The 12,064-nt window shown below is 35.1% G+C and overlaps 1 protein-coding gene across 1 annotated transcript; it reads right to left on the minus strand.

Moving 5' to 3' along the window:
* Nucleotides 1-471: 471 nt before the first annotated feature.
* On the minus strand, nt 472-5,567 carry GCK72_001905 (uncharacterized protein; the record flags this gene model as incomplete). The annotated part of the gene is made up of 4 exons (XM_053723175.1): nt 472-589; nt 2,063-2,428; nt 5,195-5,358; nt 5,469-5,567. 4 exons carry the CDS (start codon nt 5,565-5,567, stop codon nt 472-474), a joined length of 747 nt encoding a protein of 248 aa, XP_053591820.1.
* Between the last annotated feature and the right edge of the window lie 6,497 nt (nt 5,568-12,064).

The raw sequence follows: 12,064 nt of genomic DNA on the forward strand, positions 1-12,064 counted from the left end.
CTCCTCATGTGAGAAGCAAAGAAATGTTGAAACAATGTAACATTCATTCAATTAGAATTCAATGATCAAAAAGCTTTCGAATATGACGATCTCCAAAGAAAAAAGAATCAAATGGGTTGGGCAATCAGTTCAAAAGATCACAAGCAATCGAAGAATCTAGTTTGAATCCGAAAAGATATGTGATAAAATGGCAATCCGCGGGTATACTGTACCATTGATAACTGAGGAATAATATCATATGGATCAGAATATTGGAAAGGCGCATCGAATGATACGGAAAACTTGAATCGAAAAATAAAGAATCATATATCGGCAACATCCACAATTCCATATTTTTCAAAACTTGTTTTAAAACGTTTAAAAAACTTTTTATTGATAAAAAATTCGAAAAAAGAAAGAATTTGTCACTCAGAATACATTGAACCCGTACAGTAGAAGAGACCGGATTCTCATGAAATTATACAAAAACGATTAGAAAGTTCCAGCAATATTATTGATGTGTTCGGCGATGACGTCGTAGAAAACGTAGATTCCAAGAGCAATCATAACGATGAAAATTGTGATTATCAAAAGAGTTATGACCAGAACTCTGAAAGAATAAGACATGTTTCACTGTGAAACAGCATTAATTTGATGAATCATCAAATACGACTATGTTTTCCAAAATATGAAACACATCTCTCCGAGTTATGTGCATTTCTGGTATTAGCTGTAGAAAGATTCAGTAAAAAATAACTATATATCCATCTGAAGTGTTCCAGCTAAACACAGTTCGATTTGCAAGATTTTACTTCTTTAGGTATCAGATGATATTTAATTTTAGTGAATCTATCTTTCAGTTTCAACTATGGTAACTTCAATTGAAAACTGAACCACTCGATCATTGATCAAACAGATCTAGTGGATGATGTTCTAGAAATTCGACATAAATGAGGGTGAGAATAGCCAAAATTAACAGTCGGAAAACATTCCAGCTCAAAATTAGCGTATTCCCAGCCGTAAACTTGATAACTTTAACATTCGTCGCAAAATCAGAATGAAGTTTTCATTCATACCATTTAACTCACGACTACAGTAATATCATTTCTATCTATCTTGCCATATCAACTGATTTCCCAGCGCAATGAACGATTCGAAATCAACTTCAGATCAACCAAATCATCAAACCAATGATTTGATATTACACAATTTCTGATATTATGTAAACGAAAGAAATGAAAGATCCACATCGTTTTTCCACCAATTCAGATGACGTTGAAAAGAAGTTTCTGGTCATTCGAAGCATCTGTTTTCTTGATCGAAAAGAAGCCAATGACTACATGATTTCGTAGTCAGATGCTTTTTCAAGTGGATTTTAAAAGCTTCTTCCTCTCCTTCTTTCAACAGTTTTTTAGAAGATCTCCGTGTTACTAAATGCGTCAGTTTATGAGGAAAAAGAAGGAGTGAAAAGGGAAATTATTGGAAGCGAAAGTCGTTGGAAAAGAAGAAAAAGTTTGGATTGTAAACAGAAAAGTGTGAACAAATAGTATAAATCAGATAACTGCGAAAAAGGGTGTTGTTGTGAACTTTCTCTTTAAATTATGAGAAGAAAAAAGTTAGAAGTATCTGGTTCGAAGGAGTAATTCGCTTTTACTATGAATCAGAAATGTTGGAAGAAGAAAGGCGTTTGTTACTTTTCAGCCTTTACTTCAAAAACAGATTTCAGATGGAAAGAGCCTTGATATTTTCTGAAATAAAAATTTTGTCACATGAAACACAATTTTCGAAATGACTCTTTTGGCTGAAAGCCTAAAATACTCCTCATCAACTTTTAAATGCTAGGGTTTAACGAAATGGGTTTCGTTTCAGATTTTCTCAATTCAAAAAATGAATAGAGCACAACATCCATTCCTTTTTCGGTCTGGGAACATGTCGAAGTTCTTTCTCAGAACTAGAAGATGACCATATCACTGGAAGATGGTTCTAAATTTGGGATACTTTCCGGGATTTGTAAAAGATGCGTTTTCAGTAACTCTTTTTCACCATAATTCTCCTACTTTTGGAATACGGATTTCATGATTACCTTCTCGGGCATGCAGGAGTAATTGCATAGTTATCAGGAATATCAAAACGATTAGGAATAAGAAGTTTGACCGACCTGTGGGATTGTTCCCTCTCAATTCTTTGCATTTCTTTGTGCGGAAGCGATAAGGGACGCATATCGAAACACCGAGAAATTTGTGGCATAGGATGGGGGTTCGAAGAACAATTTGATGATGAAACGACTGGTGGATGAGGTGGCGTAGAGAGAAGAACAGGTGGAGAGGAAGAGGAAGAAGAAGGAATGGGCGGATGATGATGATGGTTTGAAGAAGAAGAAGAAGAAGAGATTATTGGGCGACGTGATGAAGCAGATGATGAAGCGGTTGAGGTTGAGGATTCTACCGGTCTGAAAAAATATAAATTATGATCTTTGTGAACTCTCTGTGCTCGCAGTTTCATGTTGCTCTTTCAACTTAAAAATTATCCTAAAGTTTGTTGGAGATTAATTGAATTGGTGCACATACGGTTTCATTAACCGTAAGTTTGCTTAGACCAGCAATAATCAATTTGTAGCTCGAAAGTCTTAAAATAAACAATTTTTGGAGATCGTGGCTATTTCAGTTTCAATAATTATAAACTCAATTAACAATCGATGTTTCGAGGTTTTCATCAGAACTCTTGTAAAATTTGTTCATCGTTTCTGAAATTGCAACTTTGGAATCAACGGAATCGAAAGAAAAAAGTTTGGATTGTAACGGGAAAAGTGAGAACAAAAAGTTGGCTCTGTTCCAAAATCGGAGGCCCATAAAAAATCGGAGGCCCATGACAGAATCGGAGGCCCATAAAAAAATAAGAGGCCCGTAGCAGAATCGGAGGCCCATGGCAGAATCGGAGGCCCATGGTAGATAGAGAATGTCTTCGTTTATAAATGATGAAAAACTCCCTTGTAAGCAGCTGAAGTAGTGCAGAAGTCTGAAAATCATGTTGTAACTACATGATGCGTAAAGCTAATTTTTATTTTTTTTTTCATTGGATTGATTTATTTATTTGAAGGATTTTCACCACTTATACAAATAAGAAAAAAAAAGAAGCAGTTATAATTTAAAAGTTAGAAGCTGAGTTAGAGTGTTTTTTAGAATGATTAAACGATATTACTTCACATTTTTCAGGCGCAACACCCATTTGCCAGTTGTCACACCATACACTTAGTCTAACAAGATCTTTTTTGATGCAGTCGGCGTTAGTAGATAACAGATTTAAGTCATCAGCATAGAGTAAGAAGTTTGATTCGAAAGAGTCACCAATGTCGTTAATAAAAGGAGAAAAAGGAGAGGTCCAAGAACTGAGCCTTGCGTTACTCCAGAAATTACAGAACGGTCAGATGAGAAAACATTGTTAATACACACACGTTGTGTACGATTTGTTAAAAAAGCACACAACCAGTTGTAAGAAATCGTCATGAATCCCGTAGGAGCGCAACTTAATTTTTAGTTTAGATAGAGAAACTTTATCAAATGCTTTTTTGAAGTCAATATAGACACCAGAGCTGTGCGGAAGTAAAATTTTTGAAAAGGGAAGAAGGAAGAAGGAAAAAACTTTTTCAAAAGGGAAGGAGGAAGAAGGAAGAAAAAAGTGAAAAAAGCCCGGAAGAAGGAAGAAGGAAGGAAGAAGGAAGGAAGAAGGAAGAAAGAAGGAAGAAAGAAGGAAGGAATTCCGCACAGCTCTGATAGACACTATGGGTGGTTTTTTTGCAAATATAATTAGTTAAAATATCTGCTTGGTAGGACAGAAGTTCTAACTTTTAAATTATAACTGTTTCTTTTTTTCTTATTTGTATAAGTGGTGAAAATCCTTCAAATAAATAAATCAATCCAATGAAAAATAAATAAAAATTAGCTTTACGCATCATGTAGTTACAACATGATTTTCAGACTTCTGCACTACTTCAGATGCTTATAAGGGAGTTTTTCATCATTTATAAACGAAGACATTCTCTATCTACCATGGGCCTCCGATTCTGCCATGGGCCTCCGATTCTGCTACGGGCCTCTTATTTTTTTATGGGCCTCCGATTCTGCCATGGGCCTCCGATTCTGCCATGGGCCTCCGATTTTTTTATGGGCCTCCGATTTTGGAACAGAGCCAAAAAGTTTAGATCAGATAACTGGAGATGAATCAGTTGTGAACTTTCTCTTGAAGTTATGAAGAAGAAAAGTGAGAATATGTTTCAGAGAAGACTTATTGAGAGACTTTTCGATCCTTTTTATGCATTACAAACTTTATGTGATGTCTTAATAACTTTTAGGAAGGATTTCTTGTCTCAAACGTTGTCAGAGTGAGAGTTCAATATTGAATGTGAGCACTTCGATGTTTCCACCACTTCCGAAAATGATTCATCAGTTACTAGTTTACGATAAGATGAACTTTGTGTTATGATCATACTACTCCCAGTTTCAGAAGAATAGATTCAGTTCAATTGTGTGATTAGTGTAACTTGTTTGAAATAATCACACATATCAGTGACCGAGACAACTATCTGTATAGATGATACAAGTGGAACAGTTGTTACTTCGATCTAATGCATGCATTTGTCACGTTTTAAAGAAAAATGAATACAATTTTTCTCTTTAAAAACATTCGGGGTGAACTAATTTTTAGACAATCTGAAACTGTATCTCTGAATCTGCAATTCACTAACCGTACGAGGAAAACAATTATCAATAACAATTCCGAAACGATTCTTTTTTTTTCATAATGTTTTCTGATTTCTTAAATTATGATTCTATTAACACTTCATCACTTTCAACCGACAGCCAGACAATTTTTTTCGAATCGGTTGCGCAACAAAACCCATACACAAAAAAGGAAATATTGCGGCATCGTCGTTTTGATGATTGGATTAGTGTTACGTTGGTTCATATCAATCGGAAAGAAAAGATCAGAGAATATTTGGAATGAAGCCAACTAAAACTTGTTCTCTTTTGCAGAAGATAATGAGGAAATGAAGTGGAAAAATTATGGATTTTCGATTGAATCTGTTGGAAATTGTATGTGAAAATAGATTGGAAGGCATCATACAAGATTAAAAATTTTTAGATGGTTTTCGTTGTACATTTTCTTAATTTTCCTCATTATTCTGAAACGTTTTGCAAGAATATTAATGATTTCCAACCTTTTTCCGAATCCGCCTCCTCCATAAACTTCATCATCGAATGCCGGTGGAGGGGGTGGCAATTGTGCCAAGAAGTCACTCATCGACGGTTTCGAAGTCCGTTTTCCCATCATCTTCCAGCTCCGAGAGCACAATCCAGTCAGTTCTTCAACATTCTCGTAAACCTGGAAATTAGTTTTTCTTGCCTGGTTGAGTATGACAGTGCTAGATTGTCACGAAGTGCAGCCTCATTTCACCCCAGATCTTTTTCAAAAACAGTTTCAAAACCACAAACCGGAGAAGCCAATCCAGAAGAAGATGAAGAAGAAGACGTTGAAACAGTTGAAGTTGGAGAATAGTCACAGAATGTAGACACGTCATCGTATACACCCATTCTGGAAGTTGGAATATTCAGTTCAAAAAGAATGTTAGAATAGTGTTCAGAAAACTCTGACGGATTTGATATCGGTTGGAAGTAAGGTTTTCAATTAGTTTTATCTTGTTTTCTGAAACATTGATGGTTTGTGATAAGAAGAGAAAAAGTTCTCCGAGCCAGGTTAATTTTTTTACGATAAAGATATTACTCTGTTGACTGCCAGCTTCAAAGCTAAAATTGTTTTTTTTTAATTTCTATACTAAAAACTGAGAATGGAGCAGAGATAGCAAAACCCAAATATATTTTCTCAATGGAATGATGTGAATATCAAAGGTTTCAGGTTTCAAAACTCCAAAAAATAAACAAAAAATAGGAACTGAAATGAGGGTTAAAGATAGTGAGCAATACTCATAAATTTTGATAACAAAAATCAACAAATGTGCAAATTTAATTTAAAATTCTATGATTTATAAGAAAATGAGTTAATGGTTTCAAGAAGAAAACTGTTTGGATTTATAAAACTGACTCGAGAGACTCAGAATCCACTTAGTTGAGTTTAAACTGGGAAACCTATGAAACTGGTCGAGTGACCTATGAGAATACTTTAAAAAACCATAAAGAGTAAAATGAATAAACTATGGGAATTTGGTGTGAATGACCACACTTTATGGCAGGCCATTCTTCTTCTTCTTCTTCTTCTTTCACTCAACCGCAGCCGACTCTCCATTTTTCTGTTCGAAAATGACAGTTCGAATTGTCCAGCGTTGTTTTCCCCCTTTCTCTCTTCTTCTTCAATGTTTACCTAGTGATAAGCGCGGCTTTTCCACCCCAATCGGTCTCTCTTCTTCTTCTTTTTCTTTTTCTTTTCGAATGTATATATTTGCATACAGAGACACAATATATACACTCCCTGATAATACTCTGATGACCACTGGACCAATGACATTTATGTTTCAAACGGTTTTGGAGAAGATTTGGAGAAGAAAAATGAAGATTAAAATGATTTAGAGATAGAAATAGAATAGAAATAGAAAGATAATTTCAAATTGGGATAAAGGCTAATACCGTAAAAATTGTATTAGAGCGACACCTCTAATAGAACGATACCCATCTATACTCAGGATTCATGAATATGATTATCTCAGTGTATTTTCTTGGCTTTGATTAGAAGCAGCGTGAATAGTAACCTCTAGATCAACAAATAGAACTTTCAAAAAAGTTTTTTTTCCGTTTAACTTTAATGAGTTTCTGAAACCACAAAATTGTTCTGAGAGGCAATTGAAAAATAGAGCGACATGTCGCTCTAATACAGTTTTTACGGTAACTGAACTGTAGAATTTTGAATCAGCACAAAAAATAATTCGGGTTAGCGGGAGATTGTCGGCAAGCAGATTTTCAGAACTAACTTGATTTTGAACAAGGAAATGAAACATTCAGGATAGAAACAGTAATCCCTTCGATTTTTGGAAAAGTCAATTCCGTCAAATGGAAGACTATTGTCTAGGAATTTTTTAATCAAAAGACGTGACTTTGAGAATCGAAATGATTTCAAAATCAGAGAAAGCCAGATTCGGAAAGAATTTCAATTCACCTGTTGTTCAATCGATTCAGTTGGTCAATTATGGGAAGTGAGAAGAGCGAATTTCCCTTTTTATACCGTTTCTGAAGAATAAACAAATGAGACTTGCTGAAAACTTTTAAGAACTGGTCAATGTTTCATTACACAATCAATGCACGAAAAAAGACTGATAAATAGAGAAAACATGTAGCTCCCGTGACTATCACACTCTTCTTAATGTCAATGTTTCAAAAGTGATTGAAGCTAAAAAGTTGCTGTTCAGAGACCTAGATTCCGAAGCGTTCATCTTTAAGTGAAACTTCATTAATCCTTCTTTTGGTTCTTCCTTGTTTGTGGTAAAGAGAGTAGGTGAAATACAAAAAAACCAGTCGACCGTGGTAAACCTAAAAGTTAATACCGTAATCCTTCTTGACCTACTTTTAGAAAACGAGGAAAACAGGAAAACAAAAATAAAATGAAATTTGATATGGGTTTGTTCAAACGGTATTGCCAAAGTGTCTGTAGTGTTGGTGTCAATGAAAGTGCAAATAAATGAAAAAAGAGAGGAAGAGAGAGAGAGGGGGGAAATGTCAAAAAAGGAATAGATGAATGGAATGTAAAGTGTGGGAAAAGGGTACTTGAGAAACATGTAACTGGTGGCAAATGGCAAGGAAGAGGGCAGATCAAGAATCAAAACGGATTCCGCTCCACTGAAAAATTTCGAGATAAAAAGTGATAATTACCGGATTTGTAAGAACTTACTTTGTTCATTCTTTCTAGAAACCATTTATAATGGCGAACCTAATCTGTGAGAGTATAAAAAGACACATCCTTCCAGAAATACCTAGCAACAGAGGTTAAAGAACGATTCGAGAAAAAATAAGAAAATTAGGTACGTTAAAAGTCGAGTAATTTGTGTTGAAAACGTTGCCGACGAGGTAAGACAACTGTCGATAATTGCCGCTAATCTCTGCCAAAAAACCCAAAAAAACACAAAAGTGACAGAAAAAAGAATAATGACTTCTTGTACAAGAATCTACAAGAATGGGTTAAATGTCAGGTCTTTAAGTGAGAAAAATATAAAAGAAGACGAGGAAGAATGCGTTGAGAATCAGTTATCTGGACAATTGTCGCAAGTGAATTTCTAGAGCCCGATCCAGGATTCATGACTATTCAAAAACACTTTGAAGAGAGTTTTAGAAAGGTTTTGCTATTCAAATATTATAAATGCATCAAAGTCAACTTTGACAACAAACGAGAATCCAAAAATCTGGAAAACAAAACGATTCGAAACGAGAGAAGAGAATAAAAGGTGGAAAAAAGAGGCGATATGTTGTAATTACGGATGTTTGGTCGGTTGAAATGAACTGGATATGGTGTATATATGTATTCGGTATTGGAAGAAGAAAAAGGAGAAGAATAGAATTCAAATGGCAGAAAGAAGAAGAAGTCAGACGGGATTTTGGAATAGAAAAAAGGTATTGAAGTAGATGAAAAAAGTGAACAAAAGGAGTGAGAAAAGATTCAAAAAGATTATAGATTTTATATGAGAATGAAAACGATTACGGTATGTGAAGGAATGAAACAGAAGATACGAAAATTTCATCTCGAGTCGAATGGATTTGTGATTGTTCCTAATCTTTCACACTAGGCAACGGTGATTACAGCATGATTCCTAGATCCTCAAGCACCCTATCAGATGGCATCGGTGTAATGAATTCATTAATGTAAAGAAAAAGAAAATGCGTTTAAATGCCCCCGTGTAGAAATCCTTTCCATGAAGAAATGAGAAATCAAGCCAATAAAACTATAATTAAAGTTAAGAGAAAGCCAATTTAGAGTGTGTAACATAATTCAGGAATACAAAGTTGTCTATAAGCTTTCGAAGGATTCATCCAGTTTACGACTCGATTTCTTCAATTTGCAACAAGTTTCTTTGTTCGAGTCGTTTAAAGTACTGTAATCTTCAAAAGTTTCCAACATTTTTTTAAACTAAAAATCGGAATAAAACGCACATCAATCCAAATCCAAACTCACCTGAAATCCGGTCGTCATAAATGAAACAAATTGAAATTGAATTGAAAGTAACAAACTGTAGAATTCAGTCTGTCGTCGGTTAGTCATAAAAGTAATCCAACCTCTATGTTTTTCCAGTACTAATTGATTTGTGAATTGCTTTTCAATTCAATTCGAAATGACCGTCTCTCTCCGTTTCGAATGTAATTATGAATTACGACACATGCATGAAGACACAAAAAAAATGACAAAAGAGTGTCACTTTAATTCATTTCAATCACTCGAAAAAACAGAGAAAGTGAAAATAAGAAAGTTCAAAAGGTGAAGACAAGTTTCATGTTTTTGGGCCTTCAACTTGAGAATTCAGAGCAAAACTTGTTTTGTTTCAGTAGATATTTAAACATAAACGTATATCACGTGAAGAAATATGGCATGGTCCGAAAGAAATCCAAATCGAATAGTATAGTTATACTCTCGAAAATGAAAAGATAATTCACAAAATTCTTCCTGGGACTGAGACTAAAACTGGAAGTGTGTTAAACAATATTGTTATGGGTTTATTTTCAGAAAAGTTTCCACTGTGCAGCCAAACTTAATTTCTACTCAATAAACACAAATATAGTCAACTTCCAGATCGTGAGTGTATTCAAGTAAAACGACACCTCCAGACGTCAGTACGTACAGACAGACCGTCGAGGAAATGTTCCAAAATGATTTCGATAAGTGAATGAATCAAAGAATCCCAGAATAAAAGATCCTGTTCTCTATAAAATTCTTGGAAACAACTTCCCAAGAGGCATTGAAAAAGAACTAAAGGGAATCGGAGAAAGATGTTTTTTCTTTTTATTTTCATTTTCACTTTTCCGATAAATTGTCACTTTGAGATGAGGGATGATGGAATTTACAAAAAAAACCAATAGAAGAGAGGGAATAAAGGTGTATTACACCTTTTCTTGACAGATGACACTTATTCTGTCGGTCTCTTTTTGCGGTGATGTAGGTTGTTGGTAGGTCAAAATGTTTTTATTGATGGATCGTCTTTTTATTAGTATTAAGACACGTGTTGATGTGGAAAAGATGGAAAACTTATCAAGAGCCAGGATGGACAAGCACTAGGCTCAAAGGAAACACTGAATAATTCCAGTTTCAAATCATTATCAGCCACTTTTATTCAAGTAGTACTCAAAACCTGGAATACAGACCATCACAAAAGTGGAAATTCCAAAACATCTGTGTACTCTTTCTAAAAGTACAAATAATTTTAAAGGAAAGAAACTGCAGATGTTCTTATGATTGAGCATTCCAGATGGTTGTCCAATCGAGCGTGAATGATGTGTAATAAAACTATCTTCAAGAACCAATGAACTAATAATGCACTTTAAGAAATTAAACCTCATTGAACATTGCTCAGTTTCAGTTTCCAGTAAATTCACGAAGATCTTAGAGAAAAATCAAAACGACCACCTAGTTTGATGGTGTGTTTGTGTTGGTACTCAACATGGAAAAAAGAAAAAATACCGACAAACTGCACTTGAAATACACGGATTCAATGAGGTATCTGAACAACAATTAGATGGCAAACATACAAAAAATTGAGTTTTTATGTCGAGAGTTTGGGAAGAAATGGGTGATTCGAAATGATCAGAAAAATGACGTATTTGATAGAATACTAATTATTTTTAAGTCCTTCGTAGCTCCAATTAAAACCTTGGTCATATTGGTAGGATATGAATTTCTTCTTCACGACACCTTCTTTATTGATAAGGGATATTTCATTTGTGAAGTCTCTATTGTTATAAATTAGAAGGATATATCAGAGTGTAAAATGAATCGTATAGTGTCGAAGGATAGTTTTATCTGACTCACGAACAATTCCCCCCAGCTGCACAAAAGTGCGACAAAAGATGCTCCGCCTCTTTCTTTTAGCGGTCATGACCCAAGAGTGCAGCTGGCGCACCAGGTGGTTGAAGAAGGAAAAAACTAGAAGAGGGAAAGTAAGAACTGTATCACTTTCTTCTTCTTCTACTTCAAATCACTTAGAAACGTATCAAAGTGAGAAAACTGTTCCGCGTGCTTTCCGCTTGGGCTCTTAACTCTCACCGGGAGCCTCTCGAAAGTGCGCGTTTCCGCACATTTCAAGAGCCTGAAAAAGGACTCTCAACGAACACTTTTTTCTTGTCATTCCGCGCAGACGGTGTACAGAGAGAATGAGAAAAAGATGCTCCTAGAGAACGTTTTTGTTGGGAACTTCAAGAATTAAATGAGGGAAAATAAGAGCTGGAAATAGGTTTGGTTTGCAGATACGGTTTGGTAGGTGGAATTGCTCTCTTCGAGGAGCGAAATAGTAGATGAGATTATGAATGGAATGAAGCACTACTGTTTCTAACTGTTATCTACACACAGAACATCTATAGCAAGTTATGTTTACTCAGTACAGAATGGGGACATTGAAAACTGGGGCATTGAGAAATCTTTGCTTTTTCAGTTCACCCAAACTCATAGGATTCTTTATTCAGTAGAACTTACAAGTCTTGGAGTGGATGATCTTACAAGAACTGTTAAAGCAGAAAGAACAAGCATGTCTTTCAGACTTGATACATGTCTTCTCTGATAAACTTTTTATCTTCTGAAATTTTCTTTCAAAATCTTTTTACTGACCTTGTTCATACAGTATGACGGTCTCGCTTGGTTCTAATATGATTTTATTCACCTTATAACTAATATATTCCTCAATCAATTTCAAGAATCATTGCTTTTCCCCTCCCCTCTGCGACAGTTTATTAGTGTTCACAAACTCTAAACTTATTTGTGTTTTCGTGATGCAACCCGACGCGATTGCGAAATGTCTCCATATCTTTCAGAATCTCCACCCATTTGAAAAAATATAAAAGGATTCATGATGAAAATATGCTCAACTTTCAAAAACTTTATCTGAAAACCA

Source organism: Caenorhabditis remanei, chromosome I (assembly GCF_010183535.1).
Source record: "Caenorhabditis remanei strain PX506 chromosome I, whole genome shotgun sequence".
Taxonomy (NCBI): Eukaryota; Metazoa; Nematoda; class Chromadorea; order Rhabditida; family Rhabditidae; genus Caenorhabditis; species Caenorhabditis remanei.